We start from the raw sequence: 22,482 nt of genomic DNA, 5'->3' as shown, positions 1-22,482 counted from the left end.
TTGAGCAGCCTACATGCAATTACTGCATCGGGTAGTACAACCTTACATTCTTTAAGTTTGTGATGCCGTAGATCAAATTCACTTGAGTATTCGTCTATGGAACACTCTTTAGAATGGCGGTAGTTTTCAAAGGCCAAGTAAGTGTTAAAGCATTTCCAATTTTCATCTTGCTCAAATACACGGTCTAATTTATCCAACAACTTTTTCATACCATCTTCTCCTTTAATTTCATTCACTGAAAGCTCCGATGAAGCATTCTGGGCTCTGCCGGTCAATGACAAATGAACAGCAATGGCGTGTTTACTCTTGTCTAAATTCGTCAAAATAGTCCACAGCTCCACATCCTTTTTCCACTGATCATAATCATTATCTTCTTTAAACACAGGAGGAACTTTAGTAGTAATGGCTCTCGCTGAAGCCATTTTGCACGCTCTGCTACCAATTGTTAATAGCACACGCTCGCAAGATGCTCACCCTATCATGGTTCACGCTAGACTGCTGTCCCCAACTGCATTGCCACCAACTTGCGTCACGTTACAGCCAGCCCACGCCACGTAGGCTACCGGCGTTCCCCGAACCAATCAGAGCGCAGCACAAAGCCATCTCACGACCAAACTAGCGTGACGTCACAACCACTCGGCAACACCAGCGCAGACCAATCAGATATTAACACTTTTGGGGGGAGGTAATAATGATGATGTGCAAAGAAAAATCTTTCAACTTTTGACTGTATACATTTTGAAGTCAGGTAGGCTAAATGAACTTTAGATAGGCATGCCAAATGAGAAATGCAGCTTATATGTATGTATGTGTATGCATATTTTTACGTGTGTATGACCTAAGTTATCATACTTTTACTAGTCCCCCCAATTATGTGGTCAAAAGCTGTGCTGAGTTCTGATGAGCAACGGCCCTTGTCTTCTGATATTTCCTTATGTCATGTGTACTTTTTCAATTTGTGACTGTATACACTTTTTTTCGATGTTAGGTAGGCTAAATGAACTGTAGGTGTATGACCTAAAAACTTAAGAAGTATGATGGGTGTATGATCTAAGTTATCATAACTATATTAGTCAACCTAATTTTGTGGCCAAATGCTGTGCTGAATTCTGATAAGAAAGGGCCTTTGCTTTTTGATATTTTTAATGCCCTGTGCTACTTTTCTTGCGCTTGCTGTCCCGCTCAGCCATTGTGTCCACCGACTTTTATAAGCAAAAATAAGTGGTCTGACCTCCATGCCAAGAGGTCCAAAACTACACAAGCTTTCAGGCCCAATGGTCATCCTTGCAGTTGTCCTGTGGCTTTAAGTCTACCCTGCGTGGACATCCCAAAAAGAAGAAGTTCACACGGTAAACACTTTACGATTGTGCTCTGTACCCGTTCATGCAGTAAACATCAATTGATTTTGCTCTGAAATTTACGTAACAAAGTTTATTTGTGACTAACATGAATACTAATATTTCCATAAATATTTTTTTCATTCTTAATCACACTTCTCTGTAAAGACTGTATACCGCGATTACCAACTACCGGTAAACTGGCTGAGCTAAGTGTGAGACTTTAAGTTAAGTTTAAGAACCCGGCTTGCCCCTCCCCCCTCCTCTTCTCTCCATGAGAAGAGGTAATGGGTAGGAGAAGGCCTGCAAGCCAGCTTAATTTTTCATATTCTAGTAGGCATAACTAAAATTTTGGTTAGCTATTATTGTCTCTGATTCCTGTTGTATTGTATTCTGCATTAACTGTGTCTCTCTTTGTTGAAAAGTTATTGTGTGCTTGTGTTTATTATCTTTGTCAATACAATACTTTCTACACTGGGATTGGTTGACAGGATCATGATATGCTAGCTATCCAGGTTGTGACTGGTTATGGGATCATGATGTCATGTTATCCAGACTGTGATTGGCTAAGCAATGGCCATTCCATTGGTCATTTAAAACCCCCCTAAAATTAAATTTTTATTGATGATGAATTAATTTGTAGATGATGATGATTTTAAAAAGCCCCCTAGATCATCACCGTCAGTGATGGTGATGATCATGAGTATGCTTTGCATGCTTCAAATGTTTTAAAATTATGTTTTATTTCAAATATCATGGAACCCCGTTCCCAGGGGTAATTTGGATTGCTTTTATTATGCGTCTGGCACCTGACAAATAGCATATGGAATTTTTTTGGAGATGTCATATGATAGCCCTCACAAAGGTCTTTAAAATGAGCCCAAACTTGTTTATGAAATGTTTCATGGTAAGAAGTTAACAACAAAAAGTTGTCCCTTATTACCCCATTTGACGGTATCTACCTTTCAAATTCTTGCAGATACCAGATGTTTTAAGCTCTCAACACTTATACGCAGCATCAATTTGTGGCTTTTTCTTCACAATTCATTTAGTCATCTACAAGACTTCAAGTTATTACTGACAGAAACAACTTGAAATTCTGTTTCAAATTTTGAGAATGGCAAGTGAAAGTTGTACTATCCAAATGATTTTGGAGAACCTTTCTAGTACTATTGCAGTGCTAAGTGAAGGTGGGTTCAAACGTTCAATTTTGTAATGATTAGAATGAGTAGATGAATAGTATTGGTAGAATATAGTAATTTTGAAATATTCAACTTTCAGAGACATATTTGCAAATCAAGCAGTAAAAACCCCAAATTTCTGCCAAATCATGATTTTAGCCATCACAAACATAAATGATGTTTGACTATTTTGATATCTTTTATTTTCTGAAATATTTCAGTCTTGTGTTGCAACTTTTTAGTTGCCTTTTTTGTAATTTTGCATGCACAGGATGCAGTTCCACTTCTCAAGATCTTCTGAATGCAGCGGTTGATAGCAACTTTTCCCTCAGCTCTTATTGGCAAGACTTCTCTGAAATTTCTCAACGAGTATCTTGTCATTGCACAAAAGTTTGCCTAAGTTTCATGAAACCTCCAATGCCGCAACCTCAAGAATTAAGTGGTTAGTAAGCAATTAAGCATGACGTTCATAGAAATATATTATTATACCTTGGTGATTGTAGATTTATATCAAATTGTGAAGTTATGGTATTCTAACTGGATAATTTTTCATGCCAGTAGCAAGTTGACAAGTTGATCAACTTGATCTCTGCAAAATAAATTTGGTGCTGTTTTGTGGTTCCATAAAATTAATAAACCATAATTAAACTTTTTAAAAGCTTTCTCAAAATTATGTAACCCTGCTATTTGCATCTCAAAAATTTTAACTTTCTACTCATGATTTCAAATTATCACTTTGTTTCTAAACAATATTAACCAGAACTGTTAATTTGTACTAATTCATTTAGTTTTTAGCTTTGTTGATGCCCCTGGATGAGTCTACCAAGCAAATTTTGATGCTTGTGAGATTTCTTCCTCTCGCATGTGGTCGAGAGCTCAAAAAGTGCGTCACAACTGCGAGTATTGCTCTCCTGCAATCACTGTCAAGGTTGCTCCAGCTTGCTGAAGATCACAACACTCCTGCTTTGTGAGTTTCTATTTAAATGTTAATTCTATAATATACCCATTGTTTATAAGCTTGTTAAAATCCAATTTTTTACATAGAAATGTAGAAAAATAAAATTTAATTTCAGGTGTATTTATATATGGTACCGATTGTTTCTTAAATCATGTAGGATTTTGTTGCTCATTAAATGAATATTTGAATACCCAACAATGGTCAAATTTTTTCATCTTGATATTTGTAATGAGTGATGTAATAGTAATGAATGATGTAATAGTAAGCATTTTTAGTTTGATTGAAATTTTAGATTTAGCAATAATAAACAATCATTTATCATTGAATTTTTCTGCAGAGAGACAGCCTACACTCAGTTGACAGGTCAAACATGGGGGGAGTGCAAAGCCATACAGTCACTGCCTTGCAACAATGTACACGCTGTTCTCCGAGCACTGAGGCTGGAATTGGATGTTGTTGATGATGCCTACAGGGAGATTACTGAGGTAAAGTAAAGAAACAGTTTTCCTTAGTTAGGGTTCAGTTGTAAAGCCATCCTACATTCTGAATGTCAGTGAGAAACAATTTTTTTTTAATTTTTCTCAGTTGAAATTAGGAACTGTACTTGGAATTTATATGTATCTTTGGGGAAAAACTTTTATTTCGTCATTTAATAATTGGAAAAAATGAGCTCATCATGTGCTGCTCACTGAAAAGTCTAAAATAAATAAATTTCATAATTGAATCTAAAATTTGTTTAGTCAAGACTCTGGGTTGGTTGCTGAACTCTTCCTTTTGTATGTTGCCATCTTATTTATATATGACCTTACATACCAGTAATTGGTAATTCTTTAATAATGCTCCTTACACAATGCAGACAGCTACCTATTGCTTCCCCCCCCCCCCCAAAAAAAAAAAGTAACTTAGCGTCTAGTCTCTGAACCTACCTTGATACATAGACTAATACCTATGTCGTATTTTTTGAGTTGCATGGTTCTACAATGCAGGCACCCCACTTCCAATTGTATGTCTTCTTACTAATGTTCTTCCCGATGCTCCTTTCATTGTGGGAGGTGTGTGTACCCTTTCTAATTTACTAAATGAAAAAACAATGATTATATCAATCTTTGTCTTGTGTGTACAAGTCGCTCGAAGGTGATGGCAAAGGTTGGAATGTACTTAAGATGCCCAGAATGGACGCTGATGAAGATTCAGACACAGAAGAATCAGACTCGGAAGCAATTGGCTGGTCTCCTGAAGATAAACTTAAGCTGGACTGTTTTGTCAAAGTTGCCAAAGCTGTTAAAGTGAGTAAAAAACTGATAATAATAAATACGGGAAGGTTTCATTTTTGAAAGACTTGATTTTCTGGAGATAGTTCTGTCTTTTTGTATCTTAAGTGATGAATGAAAATCAACTTTTTCCAGCTCATATTTACGCAATTCATGTTTTTTAGTGACTACTTCTCATTAAGTTGGACAGAAACTATTGAAGTTATAATGGTAGTAAGTATATGGTGATGAAATTTTCAAGTGGCTACTGACTTAACATGAAACTTCTATTTTCAGTTACTTTACAAGCGGTGCTTAGAGGTCTTGGATAGCCGCACTAAAGAGACGAATCCAGACGTGTTCAGTGACAACAATCGGCAGCTCTGGGCAACCACTGATGACCTCCGTCAGAGCACCAAGAGTCTGCCAGAGCTGCTAGATGATCTCGTGCTATCTATGTATCCTCCTGTCAACTGGGACGTTCTCGTCAAGAATGTGTGTACTGAGGCCAATTCTGTTAAATTTTCGGTGGTAACCTGTAATACGGAATATATTGCACTCAGCTTACAATAAACTTGAACATATATCAAGTTGCCAACTAATCTCACAGGGTTGGAAAGACGCTTCTCAACCTAAATGTATTCTTTATCACGTATCGCTACAACTTTGGCTTTGATCCTCGATTAAAATGCAATGTATTAATACGGCACGATGTGAGATTTTCGGCTTCCATAGAGTTGTTGCACCAGTTGCAGAAAGATCTGTACAACTGCGTTAAGAAAAATTAGCATTCAAAAATTTTGGTAATGAATCGTTTATCTCCCTTTGCCTCCATTAAGTATCGCCTTTGATCGCTATAGTCACGCGTATGAATTCCAATTACAGGTAAACTTTGCTAAATATAAAAAAAAAGTCATTCTCCCGAGCATGTTCTTTGAACACATTTCTCTATGTTTTTTATTATATGCATACATTCTTCCTCGCACCATCACGCGAGGTCTTGGTAGATGTATTAAATATTGGAGTACATTTCCTGTAATTCTTTTGCATTTCACCGAAATAAATTTTTTAACCTTAGTTGAATTGTGCTATTCAATTATTAGGCCTGAGTGGAACTAATGGCGTGGGTTCTATAGTACCGTCTAACGCAACGCTTGTCTCCACCAGAGTCACCTGGTGATGGACGTGTGCGAGGCGGCGCTCTCGGTGCTACTTCGTCGTCAGCTGGCTACTGAAGAGCATCTCCAGTCCCTACAGTTCCTGAGCACAGCACTGGCACACACCAGGCGAAAAGTCGATACAACGGCAGCTCATGGATAATGAAACGATTTATTTCGTTATGTGTCTCATTTCATGAAAACTTTGCGTTCCTAATATCAATATTCGGCGCACGCATCTTGTGAATAAGATCTTTTAAATATCAGACTTGACAAATTTCCATACAACGTTCTCGACAGTGAAGACGACTGACTGAGCTGATACGTGGCAGCAGCTATAAAGCTGAAACATGCTTGGAAAGAATAGTGAAGAAAGAACAATGAATTAAATATGACATGATGTCGAGACATTCTAGTCTTCTTCAGATTCTTCTTCTGCTGTCTGGAGCCAAGTAAGGAACCCAGCAACCTGAACAAATGGAACGCATACATTAGAGTTATCAAGGTATTGCCCTGCCACAAACTCTTCATTTCATCACTGTGTATTCAATACTCGTAACCAACTTACTGTTCCTTAACGACAAGCCATTCCAGACATTTCTTACTAAATTAGAAGAATCTATCTATTATGATCACTAATAATATCTCCTCAAAGTTGAGACTATTTTCAAATGGGGAATAATTCTAGAAGCGCATGCAAAGAAGACATGCCTTTTCCTTGAAGGAGCAGAAGGCAGTTGAGGGAGATGTTGGCGTCTTGCCGCCGGCCTCAAACCAGGCAAGCAGCTCCCCGTCATCCAGCACCTCGAGCTGCTGCGTGAGTTCGAAGAGCAGCTTCACGGCGCACGACAGCACGCGCTCGTCCGCCTCCACGAGCGACTGTACACAACAATTATTGCTGCTGTGCCTTCACAAAAAAATGTAACTCAGTACTCACTGCAGTGAGCGACAGAGCGCGTTTTATCGTCGACGAAAACTTGAGGTCACGGACGGACAGACAGACAGACGGACATGGCGAGCACTATAGTGCATTTTTTCCATAAATGAAAAAATGCACTAAAAATACATCAATTCGTCAACAACGGAGAATCGGAGCTGCGATTTGCAATGCTACACTTGAGAGCACAAAGATTAGAGGTTAATTAATTAGAATAATTACAATTTTATTCCTTGCTTTTAATTGAGGCCATTTCTTCTATAGAAAATTTGTTTCTAATGCTTCATTGGTGTTCTTCCTTTCACCAGCGCAATATAAAGCCAAAAAGACTAACTCAGCATGACGATATTAAGCCATTAATTAGATTTTTTAACATAATAACATTTATATAGAAATTCATCGGACTCGAACGTACTACGTGCTACTGTAAAAATAAACCCAAAAATTTCGGTAAACAAATGAAAATTCATTTGAAGCACAAATATATCGATTTGACTTGTAATTCGACCAGGAATGAAAGGTAACAAAAATTCATTTCAAGCACTAATATAACGATTTGACTTATAATTTGAGCAAGAATGAAAGGAAACGCACATGCCATGAGCCCAATAATTTGGAAACTATGTGAAAAATCTTATGCAATAAATCTTACCACAAATCCACGCTCAAAAGGGCTATTTTTTCCAACTATTGGCCATGAAAGGTAAGGTCAGACTTTAATTTCAACAAAAATTCAGATGAAAAATATCAACTTGAGTCTTCATTCATTCAAGACAGTAGATCTATACAGCAGAGAATAATTAAAATTATTATCAACTATACATTGAATGTGAAAGTGACTGGAAGGCAACGCAACATTATGGCCATGGTCACTTAAATACATTTCAATTTGGCAACAGTCATGCAGAACTCCTTATGGTAAAGGTACCAGCAGAAGATGGTACCATCACTGCACTGGGCGGAAGACTGTGGTTCACCTCAATGGCGTGGAGGCAACGTTAGATAGAAAAAGTCATTCAGAAGTCATGATAAGGAGCTGATACCATTACAGGACGGAAGACTGGCTCACCTCAATAGTGTTGAGGTAGTCGGACGCGGACTTGAAGTAGCGCTCGAGGACAGGCTGGTAGAGGGCCAGGCCTCGCTTGCAGTTGGGCCACGCAGGCCACGTGTCGTCTCTGCCCTCGATACGCTCATGACACAACAAAACGTTCTGTGGGACAAATACCAATGTCAAATACAAGTATTCAAACTATCAATTCATGTAATTCACCATCACGTTATCTGTGATAACACGTGCACCAACGTTAGTAGTCAACGAATTGAAATGTCAGTATAACAAACTTCAAACCAGTGTAATAGTTTACATGGTTTTACACTCATAACTGAAACTTTACTTGGTTGATTACCCACCAATAATAGTGTGAATTGTTGATTTTCATATTGGTGATGTTTAGATATGAAGCGAAGCTTTTAAAATTGAACAATTGAGCTTCAACATAGAAAATTCAGGATTTGACGAGAGGCGATATATATCACCTTGAATACGATGCGTTGCATGTTCTCTAGAGGAATGTTATACGCGTAACGCGACGCGTTGATTTCCAAGACGACTTTGCCAGCCTCAGTCTTGCTCTTGACGCCGTTACACAGGCTGTCCAGGACCTCGCAGTCAAACTCTGCACATCAGAACACAATTAGGAATTCATATCATTTCTGAATTCTTCAAATGTACCGGTAACCGACAAATAATTTTTATCGACTCAGAATCGTTCATCGTAGTGCTGAATCCATAGAATGTGCTGAATCCATAGAATGATTTATTAGGAAGAGACTTTAATGTAATGGGAACCTGAAGTATTGAATTGTGCATACAAATTTGATTTTGTAAGGCTGACTTTGTTATGCTACCGAGCTTTCCAACTTAACATGCAGTAAAATAAAGTAGAGCTGCAACATAAACTCCTGACACGAACTGCCGGCTGACATTTCAGCGATTGCGGCATCGTCACTTGGCTCACCCAGTTCTTTCTGCTCGTCCTCGTCCAGCACGTCTCCGTTGTCGTCGAGCGCTGGGCCGTCGAGCTCGTCCCCGTCAGTGGTGCTGTCGTCGGCCTCCTCGACGACAAGGAAGTCGTCATCACGAAGGCCCCAAATGGGCAGGTGCTGACCATCAGCGTCAAGCTTCAGCCCTTCATCCCTTTCGCCTTCAGGCCGCAGCAGCCGCAAGCCATTTTCAGAAACACGCTCTGTTTAGCGGCCACACATTTAGAGATGTAAGTGCAGCCCATTGATTGATACACATTAATAATGTACAGAAATAATTTTACATAGCCAATTTTTAGCATCAACAAAAATAACTACGCATCAAATTTGTTATCAGCGACATGATTCATTCACGTCGCATATGTAGTTTGCAACATACGTCTATTTACGTCTTGCCTTCATATTAATGAAGTCAGACGCTGTACATTCAGCAACTCACCCACTTGAGTATCGTCTCGTTCAAACTCATCGACCTGCTGCCAGGCTGCCGCCGAGGTGACCAGCGAGCCGCACTCCAAGCGCACGTCAGGGCCGAGCGTCACGTCGGTGGCGACGACGCAGCCAGGCGCCAGGACAGTGTTGGGCTTCAAGGTCACGTTGGCGCCCAGGAAACACCGAGTCAGCACGCACCCCGCCTGCAACACACATCAGAGCATCAATATCATATGGAAAAATCTACATAGTATCAAGTCTATTGGACACCAACACAAATCTTCTATTAATATTGTATATTGAAGCAGACTTGCATATTTATGTCAGCACATCAATATCATAATCACCCAGGAAATTTGCCCTACATTATCAAAATACCTATACCCAATAACCAATCTATCAAGAACCAACAATAATTAATTTGTTCATATTATATATTGAAAGACATGTATATTAACATAATGCCGTGATGTAGACGGGCATGACTCACCCCAATGTTGCAGTGGTCGCCCAAGAAGGCGCAGTCCAGAGACGCGTCCTCAGCAACGATGCAGTGATTGCCAAGCACCGACGAGCGCACGCGTGCTTTGGGCGACAGTTGCACGCCTTCGCCAAGCACCACCTGGGGCACAGGCCGCCGTAAAAGCAGCTGAAATGATACTAATAGTTGAATAACACTTGAATTATTTGTATTGAAATTATAGAGCAAGCATTAAAACCATTGTAGATCCTTGAGAAAAAAATATAACTCAGTACTCACTGCAGTGAATGACAGACAGCGCATTTTCTCGTCGACGAAAACTTGAGGTCACGGACCGACGGACGGACATACAGACAGACGGACATGGCGAGCACAATAGTGCTTTTTTCCATAAATGAGAAAATGCGCTAAAAAGATTCCGAGAAACAGAGAAGCCTCGTGTAATGAACGCGGTGAGAGCTTTCCTCAATGGACACTCAATCGAAAGATATAAGAAGCAAGGAACAAACTCCAATGGCCTGAGAAAATAATTCTCCGTCTGAAATAGCATGCAAAAAAGTTGCTAATTACCGGGCGTGACAAATAGCGAGACTCTGCAATAGGTCACTAATAACCGTCAACAAACTTGTAGTAGAAAGATGTAAATGAATTTGTATTGTTTGAGACACTTGATCGAATAACTTTCTTCTTTGGGGAGTAAATTTGAAGCATATTATTCAGGAAATACAGGAATTTATATATATATAAAATCTAAGACAATGTGATATGAAATGTAATTAATAACTTTTGGCTTTATAGACTAACAAGGAGGAAAGATAAGAATTAAGCTCTACTTGGAATCTCTAACATTTGCATTGTAAAATTAGAAACAATAGAATAACAAATTCCAACAGCCACACATAATATTCAATGTTGCAACGGTAGACAAAACTCCTATGTTCGTATTGTCCTCACCTGCACGCCAATGTGCGCGCTCTGCAGCCTGTAGCTGTGGGGCTCGTGGTAGGCTTGGTACCCGAGGGAGCTGCTGGGCGCCCAGTAGTGCTGGCGTAGGCCGTCGTGAGCGTACCTTCGTCTGCCGCTCGTGCATGAAGTTTCCGGCACCAGCGGAGTGAAGACTCGCCGCAGCATGTCGAGACTGTGCAAAACAGGCACTCGGTAAGCCGTTATGTAGCGTCAAAAGATTGTAAAATGATACGCCAAGCGTGCGCATGGAAACTGAATATTAGTCTTAGCCAAACGCAGTGAATAACAATACACAAAAACAGGCCCTCAGAGGTGGCATCGCGTCTGAAATATGCGATATTCAAAGCAAAGCAAAAGCCTTGCAATTATGTACTGAGATCACAACATTCACCATTGAACGAGGTCTTGCTTTTTGAATGATGAATGTTGAGGACTGCGGCTTTTCAATTCCTGTGATGATATACAAATGAAATTTCACAAAGCAGCTAGCAATATGATGAAGTAATCCACTTATCTTGATATTCCTACATAACCTACCAATACATCTCCAATCAAAGCTAAAGTTCTGACAATCTCTCTTCACGTGAGAAGATGCGTTGGTGCTGTTGGCATTTAGCTGAAGATTTTACCATCTACAAACCTGACTTTCTCATAGTCCTTAAAAGTTGTGATGTTGGCAGCATAACCGTGCTTGGGAATGTGCTGATACACGGCGCAATCGTTGAGGTCGTCAGGCTGCAGCAGCCCTTTGACGAGGCTGTCACTCGTCATGCAGTCAAAGTTGTCAGCGAAGAGACCAAGCAACTCAACGCTGCACACGCTCATGCAAGGGTCCCCGAGTTGTGCAGACACCAGGGCGCGCGGCAACTCGAACGCCAAGTACTGTAATACCGACACACTCACTAGCAAACATCAAATAGCCATACTGTAATATCAGTTCACAAGCGTAACATCAGTATGATGAACGATTCACCATACCCTAAATATCAGTTCATCATCAGTTAATATCAACCGAGTCACTGTTGGTGCAGGTTTTTAGTATTAAAATAAAATGTATAAAAAAAATTTTTAAAGACCACGTTTTTCATGTGGACTCAAAAGTAGAAAATAATTTTTCGGCAGCTGCTGATCTCTGTTTGCTTTCATTCTCTTGGTCTTTTGTATTTCAGTTAAAATATTTTACATCTAAAACGAAAAACGTGGGGCGCATCTTCATTTAGGCATGCCTTAATTTCAATTTTGAATTCAACCACTATTTCGAATTATATCAGCAATATGGCCACGCATATGCACAAAAGAAAATTCTTTTCAAAGTTCTGTAGAAAATTGTATTCGAGGGGATACATTGTTGTTCCCGTATTTATCTGGGTGCGTGGCTGTAATAAAGAAAGGTTCGGTAATATATACGCCTGGAAACGTGCAACAAATCATTGATTATTGTATTGTTATCGGTAGCTGAGCTTCCCTAAGAGTTTCAGAGCGCTAGCTAGCGGGAAAGTTGGTGAAATATCGATTGCAAGATTTGATCATCACAGACAGACACGAAAGCGAGCTAAGAAAAGCGTGGTAATATGGTTTGTTTTCAGTTTTTGGGAATTAATTTTGATTTCAACTAGAATAATTATGAAGAAATGTTTCAGAGCACTCACAGATGGGAAGGAGAGGCCAGTGCCTCGCCGATGTCGTTGATAGGCAAGAATTTTTCCGTCCAGAGTGGCGACTGTGGATACTCTGAGTGAGCTGAAGCTCTGAGGAGCTGTTGTGCTGCATCTTATAGTCTCAGATGAGCTCTGGTTCCATGGCCGTTCAGCAGGCATGAAGATACAGGTCATTACAGCCTTGTTGTCTAATGTTTTGTGTGCTCTGCAGAAAAAAAAACTCAATTTTACAACATTTGAAATGCACTGTTCACCATTTATAAATGAATTATGATATTGATGTAAGTTATACATATATATGCAAATCTAATTAAAACACTTGACAAACTCTGACAGTGAGAATGCATCAAAAATATTTTCAACCATCCCCAATGGCCATGGGCAAGTTTATTTTTTGCACTGCTGAAGCAGGGTCAGAAAAACTCACTTGTGAGCATCCATAAGCTTGCGAATATTCAAATTGGATAAAGTGTCTCCTTTGAGAAGAAGGAAGTCTCCAAGTATGATGTTCTTGGCATACAAATCTCGAACTGCAGCTCCCAAGGATCGGACGTCAGCGGATGAAAAGACTCGAACAGACATGCTTTTCCAATTGCGCCTCTCTATCACTGATCTGCACCATAAAAAAGTACATCATGAAATTACCATAGCAAAATAATATTAAACTAGTACAAGGTTGAGAAGAAGCCACTTTTTTGTGGATAACCTCATTGTCCCTTCAAAGAAATATGCCAGGAAAGTGCAGTAATGATCATCATTTAATGAAAATGATTTAACTTGCATCTCTGGATGAATATTGATAATTTATTGCAGGCTTTTCCCTTTTAATATGGAAAAAAAACACAAAACACCATTTGTATCCAACACCTAATCACCTATTACTGAAAAATATTTTATATGAAATTTGCTTTCTAATTATTGAAGGAAGGGAATCAAGATTGGATTGGAATTGTTAAACAAATAAACTTACTTGCAATGTCTTTTGATTTCATCAGAAGCAGGTCCATCTTTGCAATAAATGATAACCTCTTCAACACCATTGTGATGTAGCCAGTCAAGGCTGTAGTCCACCAATGGAGTGTTCACCAAAGGCAGAAGCAGCTGGTTAGATAAAAGTGAGAGTGTAATTGGTTATAGAGTGAACCTCAAGAATCAGCACCATAGCTTTTCTTAGTTCTGTTGATGCTCTCTAATTCTAACATAACCACAAGATTATTAAAAAAATAACTATTACCATATTTTGCTCAATAAATTCAAGATAATTACCCACGGACACTATACACACAATTCAAGAACTAATTTAAAGACATTAGGTAGTGCATCATCCCAAGGATTTTCAGAGCCTATGTCCTTATTTTCCAGCAGAATAACAACATGTGTTGAATTATTTAATGCTTCCAAAAATGCTTTCTCCAATTATTAGAAAGAACCTAGAAGAAAATTTGTCATTCATTGATGTTTTTGAAGCAAAAAATCGTCATGATATTTTGTGAATTTTTCACTAAATTAGATATCAAGATTACCATATTATGAATTTAATCAGATATATACGTATAGATAAGGAAGATAAATTTTGTTTAGCCATTTTATAGAAATATGAATAAGTATAAAGATGCCCATTAAGAGCAAAAAAAAAAACCATTGCTCCATTCATTGAAATGAGTATATATGAATACATATTTGCTAGATAGGTATATGGTGTACTATATATATATTCAGCTTTCAAAAGTTATTTCAAACATGCAGTAGGCAGTGTAATCTTGGCTTTGACAAGCAGATAGTCATAGTTCATAACTCACCTTATGAACCTTCCCAGATGAAGGATCAAACTGGTGGGTGAAGTCATCCCCATAAATTACAGCTTGCAAAATTTCTTTCCTTTGAAAATCTGAGTTAAAATTTGACATTGTCAGCATATGACTAGTACATTCTAATCAGTCTGAAAAGTAATAAATTCTTCACTCATGGTTGCATAAATTACATGAACAACACAAGCAACAAATGAATAGACATATTAACTTGAAATGGAATCACATTAATCCACACAACGTTGTTTTATATCCTATATTGTTGTTTATACTATTGTTAGACCCTGGCCTGAGGATTGATTGATAAAGCCAAGCTTGAACTCAAGACCAATTTTCAAGACTACAATCTTCTCTTGTGTATATTTGATTAGATTTACGTAGTTCACTCATTATTATCCAGGCCCAGTTTTGATCATTTGCTAGTTATCCTTGTTTATTCTTTCCTGTTCAACCAGTTTGGGCTGCTGGTTATTTATGTTCTCATGCTAGGTTCACCCCATCACTCATAGCCCTGGGCTGTCCCATCTTCACTGTTCCCATCTTCCGTCACATTTCACCTTCATGTACCACTGATTCTATTCAATATGTTTTTGCCTGGTTCTTTCTCTGCTTGATCTCCTGAGTTTGTTTTTACTCTGTTCCCTGTGCTGGTACTATACCGGCCAGACCAACGACCTTTAGAGGGGCTGAGCCCCAACATTTGGGCTGACCCCCAACACTATATATACTCACTCACTCACTCGCAGTGTGGAATTCTAGAGTATATTAAATTAACCAGTGCACATAGCAATGATAGCATATTGGAAAAGCTGGCACACATTCAATCACAGTCTGGAGATGGACATGCATTTGCCCAAAAATGCCAGAAACACACTAGTCAATTGAGCCAATTTTTACTAGCAGTTTTTGAAAATCAACCATCAAACTAGGGTAAACACACCATATTCCAACACCTTAAGGACATAGCAAGAAATAAATGGCTATAAATAGATCACCGTATGCGCAACTTGAGTTCTGATTAGTTTACGTCACTCTCAAAACACCACACTATGCACCAGCATAGTAGCAAAGCAGAGACGTTTTTAGATTCTCTATCAAGTTCATTTGTGAGTCATAGTATTCGTAGACCAGTAAAGTATCATGAATACCAGACTTATCATGCATAAGAAATTTGTTTAAATCTTGAGTAAATGCAAAAATTATTAATGAACTGATTCTAAAAATCTCTGGTTTGTCACTATGCGCATCAGCAATGATGAAACATCACAAACTGTTGCCATATTTATTTAAAAGCCTTTAAAATTCAAATCTACAAAATCGCAAAATTCCAAAACTGTGTGTGACTAAATGCGGCATATTGTGAGACTAATAACGACAGCGTTTCAAAATCGTAATTCCTAATTCCGAAACCCTGTGTTGGAATTCCGACACCCTGTGTTGGAATTCCAACACCTTGCATGAGCTGTGTCAGAATACAACACCCTGTGTCACAGCTGTGTTGTAATTCCAACACCGTGTCAGAATTAGTTTTTATGTGTCTAAAACCGTCTCTTAAATCAATCATCTATTTATTTATTTACCACATAAAATCAGCAAATACAAGTATACTTAGAGGATTCCTAATATATTCACAGACTTATTTAAAAGTCTCAAACCATAATATTCTTTCTACACAAACAGTTTATCAGAATTTAGTAAAGTAAGGTCAACTATCAACTTTCATACTCGTTTTTGATGTTCTCACAAATTGGCTTGGACTATTGCTCTGCGGATCTTAACATTTCCCCGCTAGACCTAGTGTTTTGCGGAAATATGGCATGCAATAGTATGACATCACTATTTCAACCATCTACGCATGCATAGAACTAAGACCAAGCTTAATATAAAGGAAAATGTTGAGCAGTGTTGGAATTACCCACAGTGTTGGAGTCGGAATATGGTGCCGTTGTTGCATACTTGCATTTACCGTTTACCCTAATCTGTAATATTTGGCAGACTGCAGATATAATCTCACAAAAATTCCATTTAAAAATTCAGTTTGCAAGCGATTTTTGAAAATTGCCTGCAAAAATGTGTAATTGCTTACTGGTTTTCATTAAAGGAATTAGTCAACTAGGTCATGAGTCACACTGTCACAGTCCTACCTAACCAATGAAATTAACCATGAGCACATGAATTTTACCTTATTTGTGGCAATAGGCTAAGTAGGTGGCTTCTGTGAAATTTTTCAGTTTGGCACTAAACTGTAGGGTAAACGCGGTATATTCCGACACATTAAGGACGCATCGAGAAATGAAAAACTATATAAAATAACCATATGCGTTACTCGAGTTCTGTTTGCTTTACGTGACTCTCAAAACACTGCACTATGCTCCAGCAACAATGAAACGTCACAAAGTGTTGCCATATTTATTTAAAAGCCTTTAGAATGCAAACCTACCAAATCCCTATATTCCGACGCTGTGTGTGACTAAATTCGGCATGTTGTGAGACAAATTCCGGCCGCGCTTCAAACTCTACTAATACGTAATTCTGACATCATTGTGTTCGAATTCCGATTGCTGTGTGAGCTGCATTGGAATATGACACGGTTTTGAATTAGAACACTATTGAATATTGAACACTACTTAATTAGGCTTTTAATTAACAGCTATTAATCTTTTAATTAAGAAAATTTAATTTTTGCACACAGCTTGGAACGAGCTGTGTGTGTCCAATTCAAGTTGTCGGAATTAGTTTTTATGTGTCTAAATCTGTTTCTTAACTTAATCATCTATTAATTTATTTACCACTTGAAATCAGCATATACAAGTACGGTATACTTAAAGGATTCCTAGTATATTCACAGACGTATTTAAAAGTCTCAAACCATAATATTTTTTCTACACAAATAGTTTATCACTATTTGGTAGAGCAAGGTCAACTAGGGTAAACGCGGTATATTCCAACACATTAAGGACGCATCAAGAAATGAAAAACTATAAAAAAATAACCGTACCGGTATGCGTTACCGGTACTAGAGTTCTGTTTGCTTTACGCGACTCTCAAAACACCGCACTACGCACCAGCAACAATGAAACATCACAAAATATTGCCATATTTATTTAAAAGCCTTTAGAATGCAAACCTACCAAATCCCTATATTCCGACACTGTGTGTGACTATATTCGGCACGTGGTGAGACGTATTCTGACCGCACTTCAAATTGTACTAATACGTAATTCCGACATCCACGTGTTCGAATTACGATCGCTGTGTGAGCTGTATTGGAATACGACGCGGCTTTGAATTAGAACACTATTGAATATTGAGCACTACTTAATTAGGTTTTTAATTAACAGTTATTAAGCTTTTTAATTAAGAAAATTTTAATTTTTGCACACAGCTTGGAATGAGCTGTGTGTGTCCAATTCAAGTTGTGTCAGAATTAGTTTTTATGTGTCTAAATCTGTTTTTCAACTTAATCATCTATTAATTTATTTACCACTTGAAATCAGCAAATGCAAGTATACTCCTAATATAGATAGATAATAGATTCCTAATATATTCACAGATGTATTTAAAATTCTCAAACCATAATATTCTTTATACACAGTTTATCACTATTTGGTAGAGCAAGGTCAACTGTCAACTTTGACACATTTTTCAATGATCTCATAGGGTGGCATGCACTGTCTCTCTCTGGATCTCAACATTTTCCTGCTAGATGGCCCAGACCAGGATGGAATTCTAATATTGACAGTTCATATATTATTCCCGATACACCTACACCAGTTTTTCGATACAACATTATTTGAGGCAAAAAATGAACTTCTTATAGGCTTAAAACACGTATGGGTATGCTAAGTTTCTATAAGGTTATTCACTTGGAAATGTTGTGTGCCAGCAAGGCTGCAGGCACAGCTTTCACTCAACAATTAAAATTATACAAAGTATTGGTTCGTTACAAATTTGTCTCTTAATATGACTGCAAAGAAGTAAACTTAATAAAGTAATTACAGCTACCGTGACTACGCTGTCAAGCAGACTTTTCCATGATGCACACACTAAACACGCAATTCATGGGAGCAAGACTAAATAGAACAACAAAAGCAGGCACTCCCGCCCCTGCAAAACAAATGATGATCGCGGCAGCGGCGGCTCGGTTCATAATGTTAATATACTCAATGCAAGAGAATGATTAATTATGATATTTCTGATAGAGGTTTGAAATATTTTCGGAAGCCTAAAACTATAACAATTATTTCGTTATTTTGACATGGTTGATTTCAAAATAAATATTTTAATGCAAATTCATGAAAAACATTTAAAATAAATTAAATAATGTTCATTTATATCTATAGGTGGGAGTAATTCGAGTAAACAACTACGAATCGATTTATTATCCTTTAGATAAGAATCTTTGCATTGAAACTTGTGGAAGATGTGTCCACCGCAATATTTGTACAGTGGTATCAAGAGTTAAAGCTGTCAACCGATCGTTGGATGGCCGCAAATATGTCGCATCGTTCTACCTATTACAGTCAATAGAACCTAAATAAACTCTCCATCAAAAGGAAAAAATGCTTATGTATCAAACATACGTGGTAGTACAATAAATTTTGAGATCTCCAGTCATGAGACTTAAATTCATACCCATAGGTGAGCTTGAATTTCTGCACTGCGTTCAATTAAGCAATCTGTAAAATCATAAATTTCGAATAGGTACCAACTTTTTCAATTTAATTCTGAATGAGTGGCATCTGTTGAATTCTAATATGGATCATTAATTTTTGCATCGTATTTCTGAAAATCAAGTATTGCATTTCTTTTAAATTAAAAACATTCTTTTACATCAAAACCAATGATTTTTTTCTTACAGCTTCTTTGATAATTGATGATCTCACTCATATAACTTATTATTTTAAATTTAATGATTTTGTCATTTCAATGACTAAACTTTCTTTGGTTCATTAAAATAAAATAATCACTGCTTATAAACAACCGACATTTTCTAAAAGACACAAGATGTTCAAAAACTTGCCATGGGAGACAAAATCATGCAGGATTTGAAGTGAAGTGAAGTTATTAAGACAAATTCAACATTTTAGGGCGAAAACATGAATAAATTTGTATTTAGAAGCATATCAATTGGTATTTAAATTTTGAAACAATTTTCTATCATTTAAATGTCACTGTGAAATGTGGATCAAATCTATTTATTATGAAATTGAACTTTACAAGACCAAAACAAGGTGTCTGACACCGTCTTGTCTAATGTCAACAGTCAACACTATGTTGCCATACGCCGTGAAAGATTAGAAGTTTATCCCGTCATTCCGTGTGGATTCGAGAACTTTGTTGGTATTGGTGAAATCGTGAGAATTTTCTGCAAAAGTTTAAGTAATTTTTATTTTTATACGTATTCATTACAAAATTTGGCGATACGGATACACGACTAGTGTATATTGGAGGGAAGAGTCGCCAACTTTTATCGGTTTTCGAACCACACGCAAGCGAGTTAAAGGAAGTGCAGCTGTCCGGGTGTTCGCAGTTTCTGACGAGCTCAGTGTAAGAGTATCAATTGTCACTTCGGTGGAAAGTGTAAGGTGGTAAATTTTTCGATACATCTTCTTTTGTTAACATGATAATATATTACCTAGGGTAAACGCGGTATATTCCGACACATTAAGAACGCATCGAAAAATGAAAAACTATAAAAAAAACCGTATGCGTTACGTAAGTTCTGTTGCCTTCACGTGACTCTCAAAACACTTCACTACGCGTCAGCAACGATGAAACGTCACAAAATGTTGCCATATTTATTAAAATGCCTTTAGAATGGAAACCTACCAAATCCCTATATTCCGTCACTGTGTGTGGCAATATTCAACACGTGGTGAGTCATATTGCGTCAGCGCTTCAAATTTAACTGATACATAATGCCGACATCCACGTGTTCGAATTCCGTTCGCTGTGTGAGCGGTATTGGGATACAACACGGCTTTGAATTAGAACACTAAAGAATATTAAACACTACTTAATTACGTTTTAATTAACAGCTATTAGGCTTTTAATTAAGCAAATTTCAATTTTTGTACAAAGCTTGGAACGATCTGTGTGTGTCCAATTCAAGTTGTGTCAGAATTAGTTTTCATGTGTCTAAATCCATTTCTCAACTTAATCATCTATTAATTTATTTACGATTTGAAATCAGCAAATACAAGTATACTTAAAGGATTCCTAATATATTCACAGACGTATTTAAAAGTCTCAAACGATAATATTCTTTCTATAAAAACAGTTATTCACTATTTGGTAGAGCAAGATCAACTGTCAAATTTGACACATTTTTTGATGATCTCACCAGGTGGCATGCATTGTCTCTCTTTGGATCTCAATATTTTCCCACTAGATGGCCAAGACCTAGTGTTTTGGTAGTATTTTGACGCATAAATGTATGACGTCACCATTTCAACCATCAACAAATGCATGGAACTAAAACAAAGCTTAATATAAAGGAAAAGCTGGAGAGGTGACGGAATTACCCACGATGTTGGAATATACCGCGTTTACCCTATACAGAATTCCATACTGCGTTGGATGGATCAGGATGCAGACCTAGTGTTTTGGCAGTAGTTTGACGCGCAAATGTATGACGTCACTATTTCAACCATCAACGAACGCATGGAACTAAAACAAAGTTGATACTATCAAGTATCAACTTTGACACATTTTTCGATGATCTCACTGGGTGTCATGCACTGTCTCTCTTTGAATCTCAACATTTTCCCGCCTTTCCCCCCAGATGGCCCAAAACTAGTGTTTTGGCAATAGTTCGGCGCGAAAAGGTATGACGTCACTATTTCAACCATCAATGAATGCGTGGAACTAAGACAAAGCTTAATATAAAGGAAAAACTAGAGAGGTGTTGGAATTACCCACGATGTTGGAATATACCGCATTTATCCTATTTTTACTGGCAATTTTTAGAAAATTCTGCCTGATGTTCTACATAGATGGTACTACTCAGTACTCATGGTACCACTGTGCAGAGAGTGAACCAAGATTTAAAGACCTACGGCGACGCATTATCGGCAAAATTTTTGCCTTCAGAAGATCTTGCCGACACATTTAGATTGAAATTCTTGCATTTAATATATTTCACAGTCTTCAGCCAACTATTTAGAAAAAAAGTAAGGTTTCTGGTACGTTGGATGGATTACGATGCCACTATGCAGAGGGTGGATGCAGCATCGGCAATATATGGATTTTTAAGCCCAAAGCGTCGCCGGCCATTTTAAAGATGTGTCGCCGGGTAATTTTTAATGAAAAGCCATTTACGCTGAGTAATGATGCATCTTTAAAATGGCCGGCGACGCTTTGGGCTTAAAAATCCATATATTGGCGATGCTGCATCCACCCTCTGCATAGTGGTCATGGTAGAATCTAGTAAAGATGGGTGATGGGCATTGGGCATGTAAGTAGTATACTATCTCCATTATAACCATATACAGTAAAAAAAACAAAAATCAAAAGAAGACTGAGAAGGTACAAATGGGATATTAGACATATGAGGCATGTCCATGAAATAAGTTATATGGGCTGTGGCTAGAATAATTTCTATGTGCTGACACGGCCTGACAGCCTGAGCTGCCTGACAGGCAACAGAGGCAGGTTGTTTGACTCCCGGTCCCGGCCACTGTCCCGGGGACCCGGGCAAAGGCAAATGGGCATTCCCTCATTCCAATGATGAATGATCCACTCCCTTACCAAGCCAAAGTCCCTGCAACGTTTTGTCTTGCCTGAGACATCCATCAATCAGCCATGCACAACTCGTCTTTGTCCTCCTCCCCTCTGGCCTTGCATACAGCATGGATTGGAGCCTGCCAGTGCCATCGACATTCACACCCAGTCCGTGGATTGAATGTGACTTCCGGGGGAGTGCAGCCGGCAGCCGTGCAGCGGCGTACACCACCAATTTTGTACACCAATAAGCCCTGAATCAAACGCTTTGGATCTCTCCGGACATACACAAATCAGCCGTGAACCACTCGGCTTTGTCTTCCTCCGGCCTCGCATACTAGAACCTGCCGTGCACCACCAGGCCGCCCATCAGCCATCACCGCATCTGAGGTTAGGTTTCAGATAGCATAGTTCTATTCCAAAATTTACCGTCCTTCGACAAGCGGCCGTTCGACCGAGGACTGGTTTGACCCAGCGGACCCACGGCCTAGATACGGACGGTTTGAACTTTAAAGTGCTGAGGGCTATGTTCCGGAAGGCTACGTT

General features: G+C 38.3%; 2 protein-coding genes across 4 annotated transcripts; one reads left to right on the top strand and one right to left on the bottom strand.

Annotated features, from left to right (window-relative positions):
• The first annotated feature begins 2,321 nt into the window (after window positions 1-2,321).
• LOC108666596 (cyclin-D1-binding protein 1 homolog) lies at window positions 2,322-6,062 on the top strand. Of its 2 annotated transcripts, XM_018153504.1 has the most exons (7): window positions 2,322-2,527; window positions 2,790-2,960; window positions 3,314-3,485; window positions 3,814-3,961; window positions 4,601-4,762; window positions 5,024-5,221; window positions 5,894-6,062. In XM_018153504.1, exons 1-7 carry the CDS (start codon window positions 2,455-2,457, stop codon window positions 6,044-6,046), a joined length of 1,077 nt encoding a protein of 358 aa, XP_018008993.1. In that variant the 5' UTR covers window positions 2,322-2,454; the 3' UTR covers window positions 6,047-6,062. The 2 variants fall into 2 exon arrangements, with proteins under 2 accessions (XP_018008993.1, XP_018008995.1); XM_018153506.2 differs by lacking the exon at window positions 2,322-2,527 and having other exon boundaries at window positions 2,931-2,960; window positions 3,307-3,485.
• Window positions 6,047-14,351, bottom strand: LOC108666595 (translation initiation factor eIF-2B subunit epsilon). 2 transcript variants are annotated; one of them, XM_018153502.2, is made up of 13 exons: window positions 14,203-14,351; window positions 13,374-13,504; window positions 12,831-13,016; window positions 12,395-12,608; window positions 11,386-11,627; window positions 10,734-10,917; window positions 9,789-9,947; window positions 9,306-9,501; window positions 8,842-9,069; window positions 8,360-8,499; window positions 7,890-8,033; window positions 6,595-6,762; window positions 6,047-6,352 (listed from the first exon to the last, which is right to left on the bottom strand). In XM_018153502.2, the coding sequence occupies exons 1-13, from the start codon at window positions 14,317-14,319 to the stop codon at window positions 6,296-6,298; spliced, it is 2,166 nt and encodes a 721-aa protein (XP_018008991.1). In that variant the 5' UTR covers window positions 14,320-14,351; the 3' UTR covers window positions 6,047-6,295. The 2 variants fall into 2 exon arrangements, with proteins under 2 accessions (XP_018008991.1, XP_018008992.1); XM_018153503.2 differs by having other exon boundaries at window positions 9,789-9,920.
• Between the last annotated feature and the right edge of the window lie 8,131 nt (window positions 14,352-22,482).

Source organism: Hyalella azteca, unplaced genomic scaffold, assembly GCF_000764305.2.
Source record: "Hyalella azteca isolate HAZT.00-mixed unplaced genomic scaffold, Hazt_2.0.2 contig17974, whole genome shotgun sequence".
Classification (NCBI taxonomy): domain Eukaryota; kingdom Metazoa; phylum Arthropoda; class Malacostraca; order Amphipoda; family Hyalellidae; genus Hyalella; species Hyalella azteca.
The sequence above is the reverse complement of the archived record's forward strand: the minus strand, read 5'-3'. Positions and strand labels throughout refer to the sequence as shown.